Genomic DNA, 25,538 nt, shown 5'->3' with positions numbered 1-25,538 from the left:
GCAGCATGGACTGATGCATGTTCATTTTCATCATCTGAGTCAGATGCCATCAGCTGAAGGTTGATTTTCTTTTTTGGTGGTTCGGTTTCTATAATATCTGCATCAGGGTGTTGCTCTTTTAAGACTTCTGAAAGCATGCTCCACACCTTGTCCCTCTCAGATTTTGGGAGGTGTTTCGGATTCTTAAACCTTGGGTCGAGTGCTGTAGCTATCTTTAGAAATCTCACATTGGTACCTTCTTTGCATTTTGTCAAATCTGCAGTGAAAGTGTTCTTAAAATGAACAACATGTGCTGGGTCATCATCCGAGACTGCTGTAACATGAAATATATGGCAGAATGCCGGTAAAACAGAGGAGGAGACATACAATTCTCCCCTAAGGAGTTCAGTCACAAATTTAATTAACGGATTCTTTTTTTAACTAGCATCATCAGCATAGAAGCATGTCCTCTGGAATGGTGGCCGAAGCGTGAAGGGGCATACAAATGTTTAGCATATCTGGCACATAAATACTTTGCAATGCTGGCTACAAAAATGCCATGTGAACACCTGTTCTCACTTTGTAAATAAGAAGCAGGCAGCATTATCTCCTGTAAATGTAAACAAACTTGTTTCTCTTAATGATTGGCTGAACAAGAAGTAGGACTGAGTGAACTTGTAGGCTCTAAAATTTTACATTGTTTTGTTTTTGAGTGAAGTCATGTAACAAAAAAAAATCTACATTTCTAAGTTGCACGTTCATGATGAAAAGATTGCACTACAGTACTTGTATGAGAAGTACATGAAAAATACTAATTCTTTTATCATTTTTATAGTGCAAATATTTGTAATAAAAATAATAATATAAAATGAGCACTGTGCACTTTGTATTTTGTGTTGTAATTGAAATCAATATATTTGAAAATGTAGAAAAACATCCAAACCAACCAACTGGTATTCTATTGTTTAACAGTGCAATCAAAACTGTGATTAATTGCAATTAATTTTTTAAATTGCGATTAATTTTTTTGAGTTAATCACATGAGTTAACTGTGATTAATCAACAGCCCTAGTAATAACATCCTACATTACCAGCACTGAAATAATTGTAAAAATTCACCATTTATACTCTTTGTTTATTCTTGGTCCTGCACTCAGCTTGCTCATTTGTGGCCATAACAAATATATTTTATTATATTCATTATTTATACTGTTGTAGCCTCTAAAGGCTCTAATCCAGCCTCATTGTGCATACATATGATGCAAAAGCAATTGCATCCCCAAATCACAGAAAGGAAACCAGACTGGTTCTCAAGTACTAGCACCAGGCTGCAATGTTTAAAAATGCAGTGGAATGTTTAAAGCCAAACAAATAAAACTGTTTGCACTGAGGGTCTGATTCAAAGCCCTCTAAATTCAAGGGGAAGTTTCCCATGGACTTCAATGGACATTGGATCAGACTCTGAAAATTAAAGGAAAACCAATACATTAAAATATTTCTATTAATATTAGGTTTTGTAAAACACTTTAAAATTAAGACAACCTGTCTCTTTTGGTGAATTCCAAATCACCATTAGGAATGGAAGGTCAAAGAGATGAGGAATGTGGCTAATTCATGCTGGTCACTATCAGGAAGAGATCATTCTCCATTTATAATTAATTCCAACAAAAACAGGTTTAAAAGTAATAATTATAAGCATTCCCCTGCAATTTGTACAGCTCACGTAATCAATGTATGACAGCACGAGAATCAAGCTTACAAGAAATAAAGCCATTCTGCACTCTGTTAAACCACTAAAAACCTGGAGTAATACCATTAACTTCAATAGATTTACACCAGTTTAACCAAGAGCCTAATTTGCTCCATTAAATTGACTGGTGTCTTCTCACTGCTACAGGTTAGAGAGGTGCAACAAAGTAAACCATGGTCCTAATCTTGGGAGCTTCAAGCATTTTTAACTGTCCTTGAATTCAGCATGGTGCAGTACTGAGCCCAAGCAGTGTAAATAGTGAAAAACATTTGATTTTGAAAATACTTATCCTTTCAATAACCTAAGGTGCTACTAGAACCATAAGTAAGGACACTTTTTTTAAACTATATGATTTTTAACCCAACAGTGTCCCTTTAAGACCAAAATCTGACCACCTTAAAATGGTTATGGTCTTCTGAGAATGCCACCTGGCTGCTAAATAGATTTTTAAAAGCATTTAATCAATTGCTCCTAAGTAATAATTGTAAAGAATAGTCACTGTGGACCAGATCTGCTACCCTTACTCATGTGAGGAGTTCTTACTCACCCAAGTAGTCCCACTGACATCAATGCAATTGCTCATGAGAAAGAATTACTCGCATGACTAGGGTTTGCAGGACTGGATGCTATTTTTGTGAGTTTTCCCACTTATTCTGGAGCAGCAGTTAATATTATTCTCAGAATTCTGGCCAGTCCTGCTGACATCAGAGAGGCCAGTGCACAGAATAGGAACCTCATGAAATGGAGCCTTGTTGGTTCCTGGTGTATTAAAGACATGGGGGAACAAAATCAAATGTCTGCCAGTTACAAAACAGGAGAAAAATTGATGGGACAAGGTTTTGGAAATTGGATGCTCTTAAGAAAATAGTTGAAACAATGGTGAGACTGGAAAGTCTGCAAAGCTAGAAAGCTGTACGTGACCATGTCCCTTTAAGAATATGAATTACATCTGACTGTTTAAGCGAAATAGCAATCTGAAATGCTTGAGGTGTTGGAGTTATCTACACATCTTTAAGTGCTTACACAGGATGGGAGTACACTCACTGTCTCATGGAAACAACTGCTGGGAGTGGGGCCTAGCAAGGGCTGTGAGGTTCCCTGAAACATTCTGGGCCAGACATCGACATAGCCCCATGAGCTTTTCAGTGAGCCACTAGCATTCTGCTGCAGCTCGGGGCATGGGGATACATTGACAAAGCTCTTTGCCAGATGCCACGCCCGGAATCCTCACCCCCACTCCAAGAGAGGATGCCCACCACAGTGAGGCCTCTGTGCACTCCGACTGTAATAGCTTTGTGGAAAGTTTATTGTATATTGCAGGGGGCTGTGGTAGGATGTGAGTCCCCCCAAGCCATCCCACATCCCTTTTCCACTATGCATGCATAGATCTCCAGACCCGAGCTGGCTCCCAGGCTGGTGGTGATGGTGTCATAGAGGGAGCTGTCTTCCACTGCTCTCCTCCCTACCCCAGATACAAGAAGGGAAGACCCACGTGAGGAGGGGATAGTCTGTGCACCGATCCTGGGGAATGATTCCCTGATGTTGTACTCAATCCTTAGGTAGGTGAGCTGCCACTGAAATGAAAGGGACCTTTGCCTCAGTAGGGACTGGCTAAATACTTAGTAAAGACCTCAGGGTTTGGCTGATTGACAGGAGACAGAAGTGAGTAGTCTGTGATTCCTCAGAGACCCCAGTCTTGTGATGTGCTAAGTTCTTATTTCTCTTCAGCCCTCAAATCCATATAATTTCTCCCCACCCGAAGCCCACTCCTCACTAGAGCACCAAACCAGGGTGCTTACTACCATATTCAGTAACATCCCCATTCTAGCTAGACCCATGTCAGTCAAGCATGGCTCTGTACTAAGCAGAACTAAAGTGACATGGTATGGTGCTTCACTGTGACTTTGTTACAAGCATCCATATTAACTGAAGGCGTGCTATAGACAACCCAACGGGGTGTTACATGTCCCAGCCATGTTTGGTCCTAAATGTGGTTACGAGGCTGAGGATGGACAGGGCCATAGAGAGACTCCTGCACCACCTCGGGTAGCACAGGAAACGTGTGTAGGGTAAGAGATGCTGCACATGAATTTATAATCAATATCTCTCCATTTCAAGCAAATTTACAACCAACCAAGGAAAAATAAAACACCCTACAAATAACCACAGCTCTACAGGCATAGAAGCCAAAAAGCACTGAGATTGTCTGAGGGAATGGTACCCATAGATCCTGAAGTAATGCCACTTACCCTTGGACTGCTGAGGGGGCTGGTGGAGAGACCAGATGAAGCTCCGCTGATCGACCGAGACCTGAGTGAACACAACAGGGAGAGATGGCCCTCAGAAACCCTGGGCAAGGAACATCCATTGAACACCAGCCACCGCATGCAGAGGCATGAGGTGAGGAGCAGGAGGGAGGCTTTCCACAGGAAAAGCACATGGCTCTTCCTTACCCTCTCACTACATGACACACCTTTCAACTCTCCCATCCTCTAAGAAATTATGTTCACACAGAGAGGATCTCGTGACCCGTGTTAGTGGAGCTGTGCAATGCCACCCACTTCAGGGTCATGAGTATTTGTGCATGGCCAGATACTGCTTCCTGCCGGTGTACACTAAACAGATCATGGCAAAAGCGGTTATCCTAAGCCCAGTACTGGTGGTGAGAATTACTCTCTGCATAGTTCCACTTGCAGTGCCCGAGGTAAAGACCCCAGAGATATGGAAAACCACTGTCTGGATAACTCTCAAGAGCAGAAAATTCTACCAGGCACCAAAAAAGGTCAAATCTGCAGTGCCTCGGACACACTATTTCCTTAAATCAGAGGCCTGTCCGAGTGAAACCAAAGCTCAGGACTATGGTGACTGGTTATTTGATGTTGAGCCACCATTTCTAACTTCACCACGATGCCATCCCCTTACCTCTCCAGTGAGATTTGCATCTGAAATCATGGGTCTCTTCTGCCCTCTCAGGAACTTCCCCTAGGGGACCTTTTGCCCACTGGAGAGCTCCTCTCTATGGAAACATCAACTCTTCTGTTCACTAGAACGGCTCCTCTTATGGGATCACCCGGCCTTTGCCTACCAATTAGGTCACCCTGTGGAAGCAATGACCTTTCTGGCCATTGATAAAGTCTATACAGGATCAGTGTCACTTCAATCTAGCATTTATGGGGTTCCCATATGGGATAACAGACCTTTTTAACCACCAGTGAGCTCTCCTATGGGATCGCTTGCTGTTCTGCCCACCAGTGAGATCTCCCTTATGGGATCACCAGCCCTCCTACTTGCTGATGGGATTCCCAATTTTGGGATCAACAGCCCTAATGTATTCAGGTGAAGTCCATCCTATGGGACAACCTGCTCTTCCACCTGCCAGCAAGGTGACCCATACAGAATCACATCCCCTTACACTCACCAGCAAAGGCCTCTGCAAAAATTGTCTGCAGATAACAACAATCAAAATACACATATGCACTGGGTCAAAACCAGTGGCTCTGACCTGGAAGGCCATGCAGACCAAACACATGAACAGCTCAGCAATGGAACTTCTCAACAGCAGAGAATGTTAATACAGAAGCAGTGACAAAAACTGTCCCTCATAGCAGAAAGCATTTCATGTGGCTCCCACGTTCAACTGACCCAGATTGTTGACCAGCTCTAAAGACAGCTGTTTTCAACTCTCCTCAACTGGAAGGATAGGTGGTCTTGAAGAAGAACAATTTCTGAAGGAGGAAACTATACTGGAGAACCAACTCAACCAACAACTAACATATAAAAATCTCTGTTCACAGTTGGAGCCATCAACTGTGAGTACCATATATGTGTGTGCACGCATGTATGTGTGTGTGTGTGTGTGTATACAAGCATATATAGGTATTAGGGCTAGCAATTAATTGCAGTTAATGCACATGATTAATGCAAAATCAATTAACTAGATTAACAAAAATAGTCACGATTAATAGCAGTTTTAATCGCACTGCTAAACAATAACAGAATACCAATTTAAATTTATTATAAATATTTTTGGATTTTTTTCTACATTTTCAAATATATTGATTTCACTTACAATGCAGAATACAAAGTGTACAGTGCTCACTTTATATGATTATTTTTGATTACAAATATTTGCACAGTAAAATGATAAACAAAAGAAACCGTATTTTTCTATTCACCACATACAAGTACTGTAGTGTAATCTCTTTGTTGGAAAAGTGAAATTTATAAATATAGATTTTTTTTAACATTACTGCACTCAGAAACAAAACAATGTAAAACTTTAGAGGCTACAAGTCCACTCAATCCTGCTTCTTGTTCAGCCAATCACTAAGACAAACAAGTTTGTTTACCTTTACGGAAGATAATGCTGCCCGTTTCTTATTTATGTCACCTGAAAATGAGAATAGGTGTTCACATGGCATGGTTGTAGCCGGTATTTATGTGCCATTAAAGCTAAATATTCATATGCCCCTTCATGCTTGGACTTGTAGACTCTAAAGGTGAACTGAAAAATACTATTTCTTTTGTTTATCATTTTTACAGTGCAAACATTTGTAATAAAAATAATCATATAAAGTGAGCACTGTACTGTAGTCACCTACGCAAATTGGTGAGGCTTTTTACCAAACCTTGTCCAGGAAGTGGGGTGCAAGGTTTTGGGAAGTATTTTGGGGGGAAAGACGTGTCCAAACAGCTCTTCCCCAGTAACCAGTATTAGTTTGGTGGTGGTAGCGGCCAATCCAAGGACGACGGGTGGAATATTTTGTACCTTGGGGAAGTTTTGACCTAAGCTGGTAAAGATAAGCTTAGGAGGTTTTTCATGCAGGTCCCCACATCTGTACCCTAGAGTTCAGAGTGGGGGAGGAACCTTGACAGCACTGTACACTTTGTATTCTGTGTTGTAATTGCAATCAATATATTTGAAAATGTAGAAAAAAAATCCAAAAATATTTATAATCAATTTCAATTGGTATTCTATTTTTATTTAACGGTGCAATTAAAACTGCAATTAATTGCAAATTATTTTTAATCTTGAGATTAATTGAGATTTTTAAAAATCATTTGCCAGCCCTATTAGGTATGTGCACATACATTATATATATTAGTCCTGTAAGTATAAACAGCCTTCCAGAGAACACAAAGCTAAATTAGAGTCCCTGCCCCGTCTATCAATTGTATCGCTCTCTATTATATAAGAATAAAATTATAAATTTAGATTCAAAACATTTTCACATCCATCCGTTCTTAAAAAGAAATTATAACATTACAAAAAAAAATTGATGGCAGTGGAGGAAGGTTTAAATTAACATACAACAAGCTCCATTCTGACAATTTGTGTCCAGTGCAGAAACTCTCCATGGAATTCATTCCTTGCATCTCAGTGCAGCCCGTCCATCACTGCCATCTATACAAATCAAACTGGCCCAACCTTTGCATTCTCTTCTACCAGTGTAAACCCACATTAACTTCATTGCAGACACTGGTGTTATTTTGGGCTTACACCATTGCAAATGAGAGCAGAGTATGGCCTGCTTTGTACAGGAGCTCCACTTTTGCTGGACTATTTTTATGTTACCTTTCTCTGCAGGTGGGAGTTAGGTGCCTAGGTCTTTTGAAAATCACACTAGGCACCTATCTGCATCTTTAGGCACCAAAGTACCTGGCCTTTTGTTCCCCTCAACACTCAGTCGTGGTTGGAAGTTGATCTTTAACATTCACCTGAATTTCAGGATAGTTGCTTAAAACCTTCTCCTCTCCACCTGTTCCCAATCAGGTCTGTTTCCAAAAAAGCTGATTTCTCTGCTCTTATTCCAACCTCTCCCCACATTAAAAAAGCAAGTGGTCACACATATATGGGGAGCAACACAGCAGGCCCCATCTCCCAGCCCCTGTTCCTTATCACAAACAGTAGTTTGCAAGAAGCTGTAATATACTGAGCTTCCCCCAGTTTTAGGTGCCTGATGCAGAGGTCAGAAGAGATGGTTGGAATAAAATCTCATGGGAAATGCATTCAGTATCCACACTACTACTAATTTAATTAGCCTTATTTCCACAGAGTGGCTACTGGTGGTTTATAAAGAAACAAGGGAAGAGGTAAAGTAGATCCTTAAATGTACCTTGGCTTTTTCAAACTGGAAATTGTGTTTGGGAACACAGGGCAGAATCTAAGGAGCGCATGGATCAATTTTTAATGCTCTTTAAAAAAGAGAGCTGACCATTTTCAAATCTTTCCCCTTCACATGAAAGGGAAGGACAGTTTCCAGAATTCTCACCTGCTTCTTCCTCTTTCTAATGAATTCCAGCATTTAAGTTTTACCAATGGGATACCATTCCCAAGTGATTATGGAAACTCACTTGTGGCAGGCTCTTCAGCTCTCAGCCAAAAAAAAAAAAAAAAAAAAGGGCTATCAAGCAAGAATGAGAGATTTTTTCCCTCCTGAGAAGACCACCTTCTTTGAGAAATCCATTAAACCAGCTTGTAAAAAATACTGCAGGATGACTTGGCACTGTTCTGCATCTGTCAGCCAGGTGCACAGAATCAGAGCAGGAGCCAAACATCAGTCATCAAAACTGGCCCAATGCTGCAATGTTAAGATGAAAGCATAGAAAGAATTTAAATATCTGCATCTATATATCACTGTATAGTGAAAGTGGAAGTCCCCGCAGGCAGCATATGAGCACTGAAGACTCCCAACGATCTTACTGTGTGGGGAAAAAGGAGGAACATGGCAAACCACAGCAGGAAAAGTATCTTTTCTCTATGATTATGAACTAAGTGTATTTAGCTGAAAATATCCGTCAGTGGGTAACCATCTTAAAGTCTCTAGAGCCATTAAGAATCATTGGACGCTAAGTATCATTTGTATAATTACTCAAATAACTCCATTCCTTATCATTAATAACACCTTACATTTCTATTACATTCCCACATTCAGGTAGATCTCAAAGTGTTTTACATAGTGCACGTGCCAGTAATCTGTGCACCACTCTCTGGGCTAGACTACACTAGAACCGTTACATTGGCCCAGCTGCACCGATGCCTTTTTCACACCCCTGAGTGACGTAAGTTATACGGACTTAAGCGGTAGTGTAGACCTGCCCTTTATCTATTTACTTATCACACAGAAGAGTCTGGTGTGATTTAGCACCACCCTAAATAGGTGCCGAAAAGAGCCTTTAGGGTGGGATTGTCAAAAGCACCTAAATCATTTAGGGGCACAAGTCCCTTTAATTTGCAAAGGGCTTTCTCCTCCAAAGTGCTTTTGAAAACACTAGCCGTCGTACCACACCTTTCTGTATAGGCCACATATTTTTCAGAAACAAGCTATTTTAGGAAGTTTTTTAAAATGTGATTGTTGCCATTTCTCATACTCATCCTCTGGTGAAGCCACCTTCTTTAGCACCATCCAATCAAGTAGTGAATAAAATCTGTATGATGACATTTACCCTTGGATCTAAGTAACCTTCTCAGATAACCACAGGTCTATTGATTCTCTCAATGAGCAACCTAAGCACCCCATTAACTCTTAGTACACTGGGGTTCATTTGTACAAACTGTTCAAAACCTTTATAGTTAAGAAAAGACAAGAGACTGGTTTTGTCTCTTTTCTGTTGGCGGTTCCTGAAAAGCACCACCAAAGAATTGTTTTACTTCTGATTAAAAACAGAATCCAGTGTAGAAGCTACATCAGACTTTACACTCAGTTTCTCTTTGAATAAAACTCATAGATTTTTTAAAATACGATCAAAGGTAAAATTCAGTGCCTCATAGCAGTGGTGAATTCTTATTGGGAGAATGATCGTTTTGAATAAAGTTTTACGGGATGGGGTAAGTTTGGTCCCAGGTCTTTGTATTGTGGCCTTCAAAATGGGCTCGGTCCATGGAGTTTAGTGAGTGCAGGATACAGTCCTGCAAGCAGCATTTTAGCTGTTCACAGCCAGGAGCTTCCAAGAATGGGAGCCTGCAGCATGCATGCACCGTATGGTAAATGCATCAGACTTGCATCCCTGGGTGGTGCAAACAGTGGCTGAGATTTTGGATTTGTCCAAACTCTGTAGGTGGCTTTGAAAATCTCAGCCAAACGTGCCCAGCCAGTCACTTGCTCACTTCTTTTACAGTACAAATTAGGTCAAATTAGACAAAAACTAAGCTCCTTCTTGTTTTTCACTTCATTGTTTAAATGAAAAATCAAGATTTCTAAACCACAACAAAAGGTCTGAAATCCTCCAGAATGCTACATGATCTAATACGCAAGAGACAGTAGACTGGTTGGTCTGTAAACATGCCAAGTCATGCTCTATTACCTAATCTCTCTTTAGCTTTTAATTTTGAGCATCAACCATTTTTTCCCCTGTGCAAAGTTGATCACAAGAGTAATAAATAGCAGGGATACAACCAATTATGTAATATCAGGATGGCACCTCAGAGTGTGGTGCTGTATTGTCTTATGCCCCAATCTTAATTTTTACTAGAGGGCACGTTTGCTACCCTGAATTGCTACAGTGAAGTCAATGGGTCTAATCATGGTAGTAAGTCCTACACCTTGTAGTAGATGTCTGCAGGATCAGGCCCTTGGATGCAGACACACATGGGGAAAAGAGGAGGGGGAGAGGGGACTTGCACCTTTCTGCACACCCTAGGTAGTGATATTAAACAGCATAATCTTGTTTAATTAGAATATCCCAGTTACACTTTATATTAAGGTTCCATTTATAATTGTTTTATAAAGGGTTAATAAATCACTAAGAGATGTTATATGTATGTTACTGACCCGAATAGTACATGTTATAGGTGGTTATAGCTATAACATTAGAAGGTGCTATAGATGGTTATAACCTCTGGTTCTAAGCATCTACTGACTTGCTGGACAATCTATTACAATTTATTAAAACATATTAATACTTTATTATCAATTTAATAATTATTAATAAATGAAACTTCATCTAAAGTGTGACCATATTCCTACTTGTATCAGAAAATAAAGTGCTTTGAAGGTGTCAGAGCTGATTATTTTCTCATGGAAAAAGGACTTGTGCTAAGAGGAGGGAAAATACCCAGGAATTACTTTAGACCATGTGTGGGTTTTAGCTTCATCTTGGGTGGTGGTGGTGGGGGGTGGGGAAGGACATTGTTATTCAAATATCAATAACCAATCAGGTGTGCCATACAGACGTGAAAAGTGCAATAGGTGGGGCAGGGGTTTTCATTCTCAAGTGTCTTAGTATCTGCATAGTGTCAGAGATTAGTTTTGTGTCCCCTGACACATTAAAAAGAAACAAACAAAAGAAGAAGAGACGTACAGTGTGTGACTCCAACACACACACACACACACCCCGACACACACAAAAATGCTTCTTCCCACATCTCTCTCATTGTTAAAAAGTTTCATTTGATCAAGTCTATGCATCTATATTTGCTAACTCTGCAAGTTACAAAATCTCTCTAGAAGATATAACAAGTCCAACAACAGGTATAATCCAAAACTGGAGCTTACCCCAATGCATCTGCACTCGCCATCCTTGGAAGGGGGAAATAAAGAGGGGAGAGAGAGAGAGAGAGAAAGAGGGGTGGGGGACGACGTGGAGGCAGGTGGAGAGAAGAGTACGAAAAGCAAAGTGAAATACTGTTCAGAGAACTGAATGCTCAGAATTATTGCCACAGGTGCCTCCCGCTCAGGAGACCAGGAATGCTAGGGGACAGTTTCATTTACTAGACAGTGATTTCCATACTGCACACAAACAATGCAGAAATGTCAAACTTTTGCATTTGGGAACTGGGAATTGGGAGAGAATATACTAAGGTGTTAAGAGAAACCAACACCACCCAACTGAACAGTCAGCAGAGCTGGGGGGTTGCATTCCTTGTTTTGTTTCCATAACATCTCTTAGATGAAGAACAGTTATATCAGAGTGTTAAAAAGGAGACTGATCTCTTTGCACCCATTTTGCTCAGCACAGTGTCCCTCTGCCCCTCAAACTGGCCTGGCAAGAAACACCTTTTCCTACGCATAAACTGGGAAAGGTATTGGTCATTAAAGTCCACATTTCTGAGCCAGTCTGGGAGCCCAGTGAGTGAGACTGTAGGCAAAGTTGAAACCTGCTTTGATACTAGCTTAATAGTCATGAGGGAGCATTTACTGTGTTAAAATCAGGGATTCAGATTAGCTGGGTCATGCCAGTACTTATCCCTGGGGACGCAATCCTGTGCTCCAGAATCTAATTTTTCATTTAAAATAAATCAAGTCTCCAGGCCTTAGAAGTTGCAGAAATAGCCTTCCAATCTGAATAGAGTGTAAACCAACCCTAAAAGAGGTGTGAACTGTCCATTTATCCCCATGGTATGTTGACTTTTAAGCTTGATGGTAGCAATTCAAATATTCAACACTTAATTTTTCACTGCTGATCAAAGCACGCAAGGAAGAGGTAGGATTATTTTTATTAAGCTCTCTATGCCCTGATTGGGTTGTGAGCTAGATTGGGAGACTACAAATACTTATTATTTCTCCAATCTGATGTTTGATTAATGTGAAAAGCTCTGGTTTGATATTAAACCAAACTCCAAGTAGGATAGAAACATCATTTTCTCTCCTTCTCTTCAGTTTCTGTAATAGGTTCCCTAGCTGCCAGAGTTACAAATGGCAGGTCAATCCTCCACAAGATGATCCCCACCATAAATGCCAAATTCAGCATTTGCCAAGTTGATTTCACAGTTTACTTATAAACACAGCCAGATGTGTTTCTTGTTATGTGAATGTTCCGAACGCTGTGCCAGGCAACATGGGGGTGATCTTAAGAAAACTTAAGACTCACATACAATTTAAAAAAAAAGTCACTATATTGTACATTGACAGAGAGGTGGAAAGAAGCATTATAGTGAGTGTTTTTTCATATGCATGAGTGACACTCCATTGATACTTGGTTTGGAGTTATAATTTGGATAAGATCCTAATGCACATGCATAGGGCCAAACCCTGTTCTCAGTTATATCAGTGAAAATTCATTTAAACGGATATAACTGAGAGCAGGATTTGGCTCCTACTGTGTGTGTATATATTTATAAAATACACCCATACTCACACACACTGTACTGAAATACATACATAATGTGTGTATATAGATTTATCCACTTTTCTTTCATTGTGAGTTATTTTCCCCAAAGGGAAAGGCACTGAGGATTTTAACAAAGAACAGAAAGCAAACTGAAACTAGGGGAAAGGGAGATGGGAAATGAGGTTAAAAAAAACAACAAACCCAGGACACAATAGACCCAGCAGCGCAGACATGTGCATTCCCTGCAATATTGAAGCAAGTGAACTACGGAGCTGCAGCAACCCAGATACAGAAGAAGGAAAGCATTGAAAGGAGCGAGAGGGAGCTAAAAGAGAGAAAAGATAGAGGAGAAGAGAGGGACAGTGACCTCAGCTACTAAGACAATCATGTGCATCTAGAGGGGGAAGATCCTTAAAGATGCAGTATTCCTTTTAAAAAAGAGAAATAAAAAAACCGGAGAATGAAATGTTGGCCAACGATTTAGTGGCCACCATGATTAGTTAGCCCCAGAGGGGTCATTTTGCTGGGGTTCTCTTTGCTGCCCTTCCTTCCTCTCCTTGCTCCATTAGTAGATCTGAAGACTATTTCCCCTTTGCCTCCCACTTCTTTTCTCATCTTGGAGACCCTTTCAGCTTAAAACCCAGAAAGATAAAAATGTGGAGGAAGGTGGCAGGGAATGTGCCAAACCATCTCTTTCCTCATCGCTCTCCTTTCAATCAAGAGGCCCCAAGGAGGTTCTCCTGCAGAAGCCCAGCCCAGCCCGCCTGCCCTCTGAAAACATCTCCTCTGTGATGTAGCTAGAAGTGAAGTTGTGTCTTTAGGGGATTCTCCCAGCTGTTCCTGAAGTGCCATCTTCTCCACCCTTTGCACAGCTGCAGAAGAAGTGCAAAGGGAAACCAATGGAGCTCGCGTCACAGACTAGATGAAAAGGCCTCTCTGTATCTATGACCAAATCCTAAATGCTGTGGAAGGGCTGTTTTTCTGAGCAGTCTTGGAATAATTTAGATAGGGGTAACAAGAAATGCCCAAGCTTCCAGGAATTCATCAGATCTTGCTTTCTGGTTCAGTGAGGGATTATGAGAGGTCTGTAGCTACGATAACAGGGCTGCAAGTCTCAGGGACCAAGTTTGCGTGCTCCATTGGCAATCCATTACCTCTTCCTGGACACGAGCTTTCATGAGATCCTGACAGCTTGGGTGCCCTGCTCATTTCTTGCTGGGTCTCATACAAGTGAGTACCTGGCATGCTGTCTCAGGATCTGTCCCTCCATCTGCTGGCAAACTCAGTGCTCTACCTACATCTTTTCTGTGGCAGCCGCAGGGCCCTTAAACAGTGTGTTCAACTGATTGTGTCAGTCTGTGAAAGGCTGATAGGAAGACTGTCACCCTCACACATGGGAAGTCTCAAAAGGTTTATATTTAAAGGGCAATAATTATATTAAACTGGAAATGTTTCTGTATAAAGGGAAGCAGGGTTCCTCCAGATTTTTTGTGGAACCTTGAGAAACCTTCAACTTTCCTCCCACTTCAGTGCCATGGAGCAGCCTCCGTCCTTCTGGCTGTGGCTTTTGTTGCTGGCCCCTTAACTGGATGGATTTGTGCGTTAACGGCACAATATAAATATTCAGTATTGTTGTTATTATTACAGACTGTTAATTGACAGGGTGTTCCCTCTGCCACCCACTTTCCCCATGAGACGTGCTCATGGCCCAATGGACAGGAAATCCCATAAAGACATAACCACACTGGCTCAGGGTGTAAGAGCGAAGGACTGGGGGAAAGGTCAAGGGTTTTTAAGCACTGTCTTTATCATGTAGCGTAGGAGGGCTACAATATGGTGTGGAATTACCATTGCGTTATAGCTTCCTGTTAGCACCAGAAACGAGCTCCATCACTCTGGTGTTCAGTGTTTCACAACACCCTCTTCCTCCAAAAGGCAAAATTAATTTTGTAAATGAGCCCAAGAGTCTCTATTTAAATTCCCAAATTTGGCGGCCTCTCTGCCCCAGCCCCATTTGCCCCTCTCCGCAGCAGCTGGGAGTTGCCCCTTTTGCTTATTCTTTCCCTGCTACCTGCAACTATTCCCTGAGCCACTGAGTCTGCAGCGTCCTGATTCAATCTCCCCTCTAACTATTCCTTCCCTTTCTCTCTCTGGCTCGTGCATCCACAACAGCCTTAAAGAGCCTGCCCCTTGGCTGAAGGCATTTTTCTTCTGAGCCTAAAATTTCCCACCATTGCTACCGCTGCCTCAGCCGCACTGGAGTTGGCAATGATGGGAGTGTAGTGTCGACAGAGCTCCACATGGCTGCTGGCCTTTAAAGCCCAGAGTTTTCTGCCTTTCTTACAGCAGGTTTAGGTAACACGGTGGTTTAAAATACCAGTCCCCTTTCTACACTGGTACACTCCCACCATTGTGAACACCCAGGGAGGCTGATTCAGTGGTAGCAATAATATGAAATTTTAGGGGGAAATCCTAAAATCCAAGCCCGTGCGTGAAGCATTTGGGGACAGATTCATATGAAGGGTTGTATATAAAAATACATAGCATTCTACAGCAGAAGACACACACAAAATCCCCCCAAATCCCCACAAAACACCGCCCACCCTCCCTGGCTCTCTCTAGGCATGAGCAGCTGCATCCCCATATGGAGAAGATAAGTGCTGCATCTTTAAGGTCTCAGCAGTGAGGTAGAGGAGAGGAACAGATTGTCAGTGTTTATACCTTTCTTCTTTGTTGAATTTGGGATTGGCTTCAGAGATATCCAGGCTTTTACTGAACATTGTTTTACTATGGCAGGAACAAAGTGAGAAAACAGAGTTACTAATATGGACATTCATAAAAGAGATTCACCTGAAAGCGTCCCTGACACTAAGCCCTCCCGACCCATGTCCTTTTTAAAGCAAATCTCCAAAACACCTTTCCTGCTCCTTTCCAAACTATGGCTCCATCCTGAATGGTGCTGATCATCTCTTGAAGGTGCTGAGCTTCCTCAACTCCCAGTCCCACTGGCTTTGGTGAGAGCTGAGACCTTCAGCACATGGCAGAATCAGACCCCTGTAGAAGTATTCTCTAAGAGTAAACTCCTAGCCTCTCGTGGTCTGTGACCTCCCCAACAAACACACCCAACACCCTGCTCCCCGTTACTGCACTGACAACCCCAGCTGGAGTCCACTTGCTCACATTTCTCACTGGAGATGGACCATGCTTGAATGTGAAAATAGCAAAGCCCTCCTTACTCCTGCTGGGAATCTGAAAGCCTTTCCGGGAAGTCATTAACACTAAGCACACACTGGGCACGGATTCAAAACTGCAAGCAGATCTTCTTAAAGGCCTCTTTTATTTTTCTACTCTTCATGGCTTGTTTCTGCCAGTCCCACACCCCTCTCCATCCTCAGGAAGAACCATTCTGCTTCCCAAACTGGGGTCAGAATCCCAGTAGCTGAGAAGCAGGACTCTAAAAGCCTCGCTAAAGGAGGTCTATGTTACGTGTTAGCGCCGTGTTGTGTGGATAGGTGCTCTTCACAATACAGCCTGCCAGCACTGGCTGATATTTCATTCGTGCTATCCACCTCAGCAACCCACAAGAAAAAGAACGGAAGGAAAATGAATAGTTGATGGAATCAACTTTAGGAAGTTTGATCAAATCTTCTCAACTCTGACCCTTGCCACTGTGAAAATTCTGGCACCCCAGCAGAGGTTCCAGCGGCTGAAGGGGTAACAGGCGCCACCTAAAGGAGGGGCTGTCCATTTCACAAGATTCTTAGTGCCAGGAGGTGTCTGCAGTGTTCCGTGCACCTATCCCCTCCCCTCTGACGTTTCTCCTGGCAGGAGTAAAGCTGTGGCTTCTAGGAGGAGCCAAGCAGTCTGAAATTGGTGGGAAAGAAAAGCATTGGCAGTGATGTAGCTCAGTACCACTCTCCCCTTCAATACATTTGGGCTGGCTAAAATCAGGATAAAGCCAAATCAAACCACCAGATGTAGGCGCAGTGGGTGTTTGTGTGCTTTTAGTGTGTCACATACAGTCAGAGAAACAACAGAGAGCACGTAGAGAGCCAACACCATTGTTTCAAGCAGCGCGGGATGGGCAGCAGCTTGTAAGCTGGAAGCCAGTCCTTGTGTAGGACTTCACTTGTTCCACTGTTCTTCTCCAGGACTAAGTCACTGAAGGGCTATGTTTTTTCCTAATGCTTTCAGCACAAAAGCTCTTTTACCAACCTGTTGGGTTTGAGTCCCCTATTTCAAGCTTGAGTGGCTACTCTAACAGGATATCAAGCCCATAATATCAAGATTAGAGGCTCCTGTGGTCCCAGACTGGGTGCCAAGAGTGTTGTTTAGCCACATACAACTGGAGGCTATCACATGCATACCCTTTCTGCAAATAAACAGATGTTCGCTACAGTGGGACTAAAACACAAGTCACAAGGGAGTGCTTTGCCCACTGAGCCAAAGAAGCATCTCTGGTAGCTTGTGAAGGAAGCAATGGGTGTCTATTTCCTGGTGTTTACACAGTCATTCATCTCTAACTAGGACTGTCTCCTCAGTCTCTCTTCACCTTCCGAGTGCAGTACAATCCTCCTGGAATACAGCAGTTTCTATCCATCTGCCCAGACCGAGACTATCAGGGCAGCACCACCCCCCTGAAAGACACCGGGCTAAGAAGAAGTGCTGCAAAATCCACCGTCTGGGGGTCACTTGCTGCTGAATACTATACAGCTAGCCTTAAAAAGCCTGATTCTTGGCGCAGGCACCTAGCGTTTTGTTACTGACTGTTCTGACAGATGGTGCCCCTATCAGCAGTGCACCATCCCCAGACACTCTCCGTGCAGTGGCATGTGTTAATGAAGCCGGCTCACGTTATAAATAATCACACTGCCAGCAACTCACCCTGTGCCGTTGTCATCTACAGATGTGGAGAATAATGAAAGCCTGAGCCTGAAATAAAATAGCACCTTCCCCTTAACCTCTTCCAAAATATGCACCACTGAACTGGGCATCATCCCGCAGAATGTCAGCGTGTGCCCCTCCACTGTCCTTCATCAGATCTGTATGTTTTGCTTTAGCTGAAGTTGTCTGCTGCACACACACTCCCAGTGTATCCCTTTTGATTGACCCTGACACCTCTGGCATGAGTCCTGCCTTTTTTAAGCTAAAGACATCCCTCATTGAAATGCCGCCAACGCATCTCTCTTCAGTGTCTCTGAGATAATCTCAGACATTCCTCTTGTGTCTCTTTCCACTGATCACCTCATATTGCAACATTTTCCAATTGTGGGGGAGAAGAGGACATTCAAAGCAAAACAGAATATGCTGGATAATACGAGCCCTTGATTTCCCCTTTTTTTAGCTTTCTGACAACTTGTTATGGACTCCCAAGCCAAAGGTGAGAGATGGCAGGGAGTGTTCCAACTATCAGAACACATCAGGATCAGGCCAGGAAGCTCTAGGCTGGTCGAATGACTTGCTCCTAACTCAATTTGTCTGTCTCACCATTATTCCTGGTTCCTCTTTGTTGTTCCACCTAGGTAAATGCTCCCCGCAAGCAACTGCAGAGTACAGCAGCTTACTAAGGCAACAAACTGTCTGCAGCTGGGTGCTGAAGTCCGCTCACTGCACCAGAGGCTGTCTCATACATGAGAACTTCATGGGCAAACAGGACCTCCAGGTACCAGGACTGGATTAAAGGCGAGATGGGGAAAAGGTGGATGTTTGATTCTAGTGACTACTGCTTGGTAACTGTTTGTTCCCAGAGTGCTCAGTCTTATTCTTCATTCTACCTTCTTTGACATCTGTGGCCTCTGTGAAATACACGTTTCCCCGAAACAGCTCCCTGATCACTATAGAGATCCTTTTATTTCACTGTTGGGGGAGGGGGAATAAAGCTGGTGTCCTGTCTGACCTATGATGCGGAATCTTTCAGACATTGAATCTTAAGGATACCCAGCCATGGATCCCAGGAATAAATCCTAGCAGCTCTCGGGGAATAGCTTTCTTCACTCTAGGGTTAGAACTGCCTCAGCCATCCAACAAGAATCACAGGCAGTTCTAAGGGCCTCTGAACATCTTTATTTCATGCTCTTCGCCCAGCTGCCAGCCAGCAAAAGGAGCTTCTGGGCACAGGAGACTCTTCCTGAGCAGATCTTAACAGCTGAGGGAAAAGACCATGTCACAAAAGCTGAATTACAAGCTAAAGCATTGACAGTATATGTACATGTGATGTTCTTTGACACAGATTGATATATCTCTGTGTTGTTCCAAATACACATGCTTTCCTTCTGCCTTTCCCTGGTGTGGCCCTCCTGTAATGAGCGTGGAAACCATCTCCATGGTATACCACAACCAGAAGGGCAGCTTGCACAGCAGTTCCCCTGGGGACACCATTCCCCCCACTCCTCTCCAGCATACCACAACAGCAGCAGTTTCCTTGCATATGAGAGAACTGGAATGATACATACCCACCATGCTTAAGAAATCCAGTGAGCTACAAGCGTCAGGGCCATACTGAGTTTGACAGCAGCTCTGAGAGGCACCCAAAGGAGTCAGGTGGGGTTTCTCCAGATTCATACTATTCTCATGACACCAGTTTCAAGGGTCTCAGTAGGATTCTGAGTAAAAGGGTTCAATGGACAGGACCCTCACGCCATGGACAGAACTGATACGCTGGTGCCAGTAACCATGAGCGCTGCTGGATGTTTCCACGAATGCTGGTGTGGATAGAACATTTTCTCAAACTCCTCCTGTGTATAGGGTGTAGAGGGGAAGTAGGGGAGGCAAGGAGTACGGGGTTCATCTTTCCTGGCTATGGGGGCTACCTACCTCTGTCCATGCTGTGCCATTTCAATAGCTCTGCGAGCTGGGACTGGGGAACCGCCATCCGTCACACTGAGAACCTCCATCGACTTCCGCTCTGGCCGCCGCTTCCCGTGCCGGTTCAGCATTGGGGAGTCCACACGCTTCCTGGGGGGATCTTTGTGCAGAGAGAATGCAGTCAGCTGAGTCTGGCTGTGGCCCATCTCCTGTGGTTCAGGCTGGCCCGGCCTGACAGCCCTCCCTCAGCAATCCCCCTTGCTCATCTCCCCCCACAGAGAGCGAGCTGATTGTCCCCTGATGAAGGGGAAGAAACATTTGCAATCTCCTCTTCCCCAAGTCACAAATTTCACCTCTTCACAGCGGCCACACAATGCATGTGTCTCAGATGCTGCTTGCAAACATTCAAAACATCAGTCAAGGTTGATCTACCGAGCATGGGATGGGAGGGGAGTGAGTGGTGGAGGGAAGAGAATGCTGTATGAAGAAGGCCTGAAAGTTTTGGGGTTTCTTTCCCCCCTACTTTCTCTTTACATGAAAAATTAAGGTCTTGTCTAACCTGGGTGACTCTATGGTGACTGGAGAGTGAGAGAAATGTATCTATATATGGTGCTTATATGGCTCCATGACTGCAGTAACTGAGCACTTCACAATCTGTAGTGTGTTCAACCTCACAACACTCCTGTGCGGTAGGCTAGTACTATTATCCCTATTTCATAGATGGGGATCTGAGGCACTAGAAACCAGATTTCTAAAGGTATTTAGGCACCTAAAGATGCAGACAAGTGCCTAGAGAGATTTTCAAAAGCACCAAAGTGCGTCATTCCTATGGAAATGTGGATCTTTAGTTGCTGAAATACCTTGAAAAATCTGGCCCTAAGTGACTTGCACAAGGTCACACAGGAAGTCTGTGGTGGGGCTGGTCTCCTGAGTCCCCAGCCAGTGCCCTAATCACTGGATCATCCTGACTCTGATGGTAGCACACCCACACCGAGAAGGACAGCTGAGCAAGTGAGAGGAGAAAGGATTTTTTTTTTTAAAGTGAGGCTGTTTAAAACCCTTCGTTTGTTTGTAACTGTAAAGACCTATCCAGTTCCAATGACTAATGAATACCTTAGAGAGAAGATATCGTTTGCCTCTTCCATTGAGATTGGAGAGCTCACAAAAAACATTCTCTGAGACCCTCCCCCCATCAAGAGATCCTGTATTTAAACCATGGGAACCCAGTTTTAACGTTCCTGGTACTTCAATTAATTATTATTATTAATAATGATTATCATCGTCAATATTGATACTCTGTTTATTTTTGTTACCCCATCCTCCACTGCTACCTCCACCCACTTGCTTGTTTCATCTCTCTCTTATGTCTTGTCTTCTAAACTGTGAGCCCCATAGGACAGGAACTATTATTTACTATATATGCAAACAATGGGGAGCACAATGGGGTCTGACCAATGTGAGGCCTCTAATCATTTTTATTATTTATCATTAACAATCATATTTCTCCTGTTAAAAAGGAAGCAGAAAAACAAATCAATAAATCAAAAAGGCAGAAAGATCCAATAAAGCAATAACAGTGAGTGCCTTCAACTGCACACATATGAACTGGTCAAATGTGACATTGGGACAAGGTTTACAGAAATAGTTTCTTGACAGCTTTAATGATGGCTGCTTCAAACAGCTAAATCAAGAAGAGAGGCTGTTCTCCAGTTAGTCTTATGTAACACGCTACCGTTGGTTCAAAAAGTAATTGTAGCTGAATCATGAAGCAACAGTGACCGGAATTTAATTAAGTTCAATGTTTTCAGCAAAGGGATGATATCAAAGACTAGCCTGGGGACACTAAACTTTAGAAAGGGGGACTTAAAAATAAAATAAAAGATTAAGCCAGTCTGAGAGAGGCTAACTCAAAAGCAAGGAAAGGAAAATCCTCAGATGTGGCACATGGGTTACTTTGGCGGAGTAACAGAGTCACCTAAGGTATGGCTAACCCTCAACAACAAAGGAAGCAAGAAGGGAAGAAAAAACCCAGTCTAATCAAATGGCAAGGTTCAAGGGCTAATTTGAGCCAAACCAGATCAAAATAGGAGACTTCAGCAAATGGAAATCCAGCCCAAGTGACACCCATAACATGGAGCATTAAGTATGGCAAGTCAAACGTAAGCTGGGAGTTAGGAGAGAGCTAAGAAAGACTATGAAGAACAATTAGCCAAAGACAAACACAAATTATGAGACATCTTGCAAACATATCAGAAGCAGGAAGCTTGTGGACAGGACCGTGGGTCAGCTGGCCCATCAGAGAGTAACAGGAGCAATTAAGGAGGATAAGGATATTGCTGAGAAACTAAATGATTCCTTTGCATTAAACTCCACCACATAAGATGTTGGGGAGATATCTACCTCCAATCTATTTTTTTAAACATATTAAAGATGAGGAACTGTCAAAAAACTAACAACAGCAAGTCATTAGGATTGGCTGGGATATACCCAAGACTTCTGCAGGAACACAAGGATAAAGTGACTGAGCTGCTAACTAAAATATTCAATCTCTCCTTAAAATCAGTTACTATACCAGAGGGTTGGAGGGCAGCAAATGTTGGAGGGAGCAATCCTGGGAATTACAGGCCAGTGAGTCTTACTTCAGTTTGGTATCTTTCTTTGTTTGTGTCATAAATATAAAGGGAAGGGTAAACACCTTTAAAATCCCTCCTGGCCAGAGGAAAAACCCTTTCACCTGTAAAGGGTTAAGAAGCTAGGATAACCTCGCTGGCACCTCACTACAATGACCAATGAGGAGACAAGATACTTTCAAAGGTGGAGGGGGGAGAAACAAAGGGTCTGGGTCTGTCTGTGTGATGCTTTTGCCGGGGACAGAACAGGAATGGAGTCTTAGAACTTAGTAAGTAATCTAGCTAGATATGTGTTTGATTCTGTTTTCTTTAAATGGCTGAGAAAATAAGCTGTGCTGAATGGAATGGATATTCCTGTTTTTGTGTCTTTTTGTAACTTAAGGTTTTGCCTAGAGGGATTCTCTATGTTTTGAATCTAATTACCCTGTAAGGTATTTACCATCCTGATTTTACAGAGGTGATTCTTTTTACTTTTTCTTCTATTAAAATTCTCCTTTTAAGAAACTGATTGCTTTTTCATTGTTCTTAAGATCCAAGGGTTTGGGTCTGTGGTCATCTATGCAAATTGGTGAGGATTTTTATCAAACCTTCCTCAGGAAGGTATGTGCAAGGTTTTGGTGAGGATTTTGGGGGGAAAGACGTTTCCAAACGGGCTCTTTCCTAATAAAATAAAACCGGTTAGACATTTGGTGGTGGCAGCAAAAGTCCAAGGGCAAAAGGTAAAATAGTTTGTACCTTGGGGAAGTTTGAACCTAAGCTGGTAAAAGTAAGCTTAGGAGGTTTTCATGCAGGTCCCCACATCTGTACCCTAGAGTTCAGAGTGGGGAAGGAACCTTGACAGTTGGTATGGACATATTCTTAGGATGGAAGACCAACAAACTATGAAGCATATTTACCAAGGAATATTGCTACAGGATGCTACTCAGGTTGTCACCAAAAGCCGAGGTGGTGCATAAGAATGCCACGGATGGGCACAGACCGAACAGTCAGCCACACTGTCTTAAGGACCTACCGAGAGATTGATCTGTGGTGTGCTCAATCTGCAAGGAGTCTACATCCCTTTGGGATTTGCCTTTGTGATGATCATGCTGATAATTAAGTAACCAAGTTGCACTGATAATTAAATACAGTTATCCTGCCACAGGCTGAAGGCAGCTGAAAGCAAGTTGAAGGCAGGCTGGAGTGTGTCATGGTTATGCAGAGTTGAAGATGCGCTGCTGTAGATTTGGAGGAAGCTGTGTCACATGTTCTGCTTTACAAAGGGTGCCACAACAGGAGGGCTGGCCCTGCAGACTCCCCACAGCTGCCCTTCCACCACATTTTCCATTTAACCTTCAAAGCATCGTTTTGCACTGAAAGTTCCTCTGACACAAGAGAAGATCTGTCAGCTTGTTTCTCAGCTTCCAACCTCTCAGGTCCGATTTGCGACCTCCAAAGTCCGAGGACAGAAGCCCTCCCCACCGAAGCTAAACTGGTGTTAACAAATCACCAACGAACAAGATTACATAGCAACGCGGAGAGCAAAAGGAGGAAGGTTTCCTGCTTGTGTACTTCTGCTCCCGGTGAAGCTTTGCAGGGAGAAAAGTAATAGAACGTTGCCTCAAATGATGAAAAAAGAAAACTTTCTCCTACTTCTCTGAGAAAGAGATATCTGCACACAGAGTGAAACAAACACAAAAAGGAAACCAGGAAGGGAAGGGTAGTTTATAGAGATAGAGTCTGATCTCCCCTTGAGCTTCAACTGGAATTCAGAAGCCTATGCTCACTGCTTGCATCCATTCTTTCCAAACTGTACCATACAAAGAAAGAGGAAGAGTTCAGTATGTGCGCATGTACTTTTATTTGGCAAGTGCTCAAGCAACACACATCTCTGAGGAATGTGGTCTCTCAGAGCATTTATTATTAAATCCATTACCATTTCCCTTCACCCTTCCTCTTCTCTCTTGGAGCAAGGTCAGTGCTCATGGCTAATGAGAAGATATTCATCAAAAGCATGATTACTCTTACTTAAACTTTGCCCCATGTTCCTAGAGACACTGCTGGGAGCAGAGGAGAGGGAAACCCCCTCTGGGAAAGGAAGTTGATCTTACTAACACTCAAATAATAATGCTCGGGGATTCTACAACGTGCTGTTATAGCACAGTGCTATATCTGGCTCAAAGATAGCCTACCGCTGTTGGGGAACTCTTTCTCATCCTGTGTAGAAAATTCCAATTCAGATGGTCAGTATTTGAACCAGCAAGTGAAAATGTTGTGGGAGGTACAGGATTGGGAGATGGAAGGAGAGGTATATGACATAGTTAGGGCATGGCTTTGTATTCACTTATGCATTGGAGGTAATGATTCAATCACCTCTGCTACTACTGTTCAATAGCAAAAGTATCTGTGTCATAGGGGAGCCCTGTCCCTGTGTTGCAAAATCATCTATCCAAGTCAAAAGTCAACAAGTCACTGTAGGAAGACAGGAATACACACACACAAATATACACAAAACTTATGGGGTAGTGATAAACTGTACATGTGATTAAATAGATAAATTACAGAACCATGTGATAAACTGCATTTATCAGGCACCTTTGACCACATTAACTACACTCTGCCTATTAACCCATCTCTGCCAGAAGCATGCTAACGTTTCAAACTCCCTGCAGCTTCAAGCAGGTCACATTGTTAAAAATCAGCCTGCCAGGTAAGCGTTTTATAGTTTCCTCCACATATGAGATTTCTTGGAAAAACTGCACAGACCTGAAGCCCAGAGCATGAGTCTTGAATTAAGTCTTGACAGATTTAAAGTTCAATATTTCATCACACAGCAGGACTGGGAGAGTCCAAGCATTTCAATGGAATAGGCAGCACTTGCTTCTAGCCCTGAAGGTCATGAGATACTAGACTTAAAAACCACAACACTACTATGTACAGAAATGCTATTTCAGGTACTTTTCTAAAATTTTATTAGTTATGTATTTTTGATTCCCTTTGAGTCATGTATAGTTGAAGTCACTTAGATCAGCAGTTCTCACCCAGGGGTTCGAGGCCCCCTGGTGGGCCACGAGCAGGTTTCAGGGGGTCCGACAACCAGGACTGGCATTAGACTCACTGGGGCCCAGGACAGAAAGCCAAAGCTACACCTCCCCGAGCCCTGCCACCTGGGCCAAAGCTAAAGCTTGAGCAGCTAAGCTACGTGGGGCCCACTGTGGCATGGGGCCCTGGGCAACTGCTCTGCTTGCTCCTCCCTAATGCTGGCCCTGGTTTTTATATGCAGAAAAACAGTTCTTGTGGCACTGGTGGGCCGTGGAGTTTTTGTAGCATGTTGCAGGGGCCTCAGA

General features: G+C 42.9%; 1 protein-coding gene across 17 annotated transcripts in view; it reads right to left on the bottom strand.

Annotated features, from left to right (window-relative positions):
• BRSK2 (BR serine/threonine kinase 2) overlaps window positions 1-25,538 on the bottom strand; it is a 426,862-nt gene that overhangs the window by 34,169 nt on the left and 367,155 nt on the right. For 7 of the 17 annotated variants that reach the window (XM_075129316.1, XM_048853892.2, XM_048853899.2 and 4 more), the window contains 2 exons: window positions 19,592-19,742; window positions 3,979-4,039 (listed from right to left, as the gene is read on the bottom strand). In XM_075129316.1, coding sequence (XP_074985417.1) covers window positions 3,979-4,039; window positions 19,592-19,742 — 212 coding nt within the window. Of the gene's footprint in view, window positions 1-3,978; window positions 4,040-11,223; window positions 11,248-15,499; window positions 15,566-19,591; window positions 19,743-25,538 lie in introns of all 17 variants that reach the window. The other 10 variants (XM_048853888.2, XM_048853891.2, XM_075129317.1 and 7 more) reach the window with 2 other exon arrangements.

This window comes from Caretta caretta, chromosome 6, assembly GCF_965140235.1.
Source record: "Caretta caretta isolate rCarCar2 chromosome 6, rCarCar1.hap1, whole genome shotgun sequence".
Classification (NCBI taxonomy): domain Eukaryota; kingdom Metazoa; phylum Chordata; order Testudines; family Cheloniidae; genus Caretta; species Caretta caretta.
The sequence above is the reverse complement of the archived record's forward strand: the minus strand, read 5'-3'. Positions and strand labels throughout refer to the sequence as shown.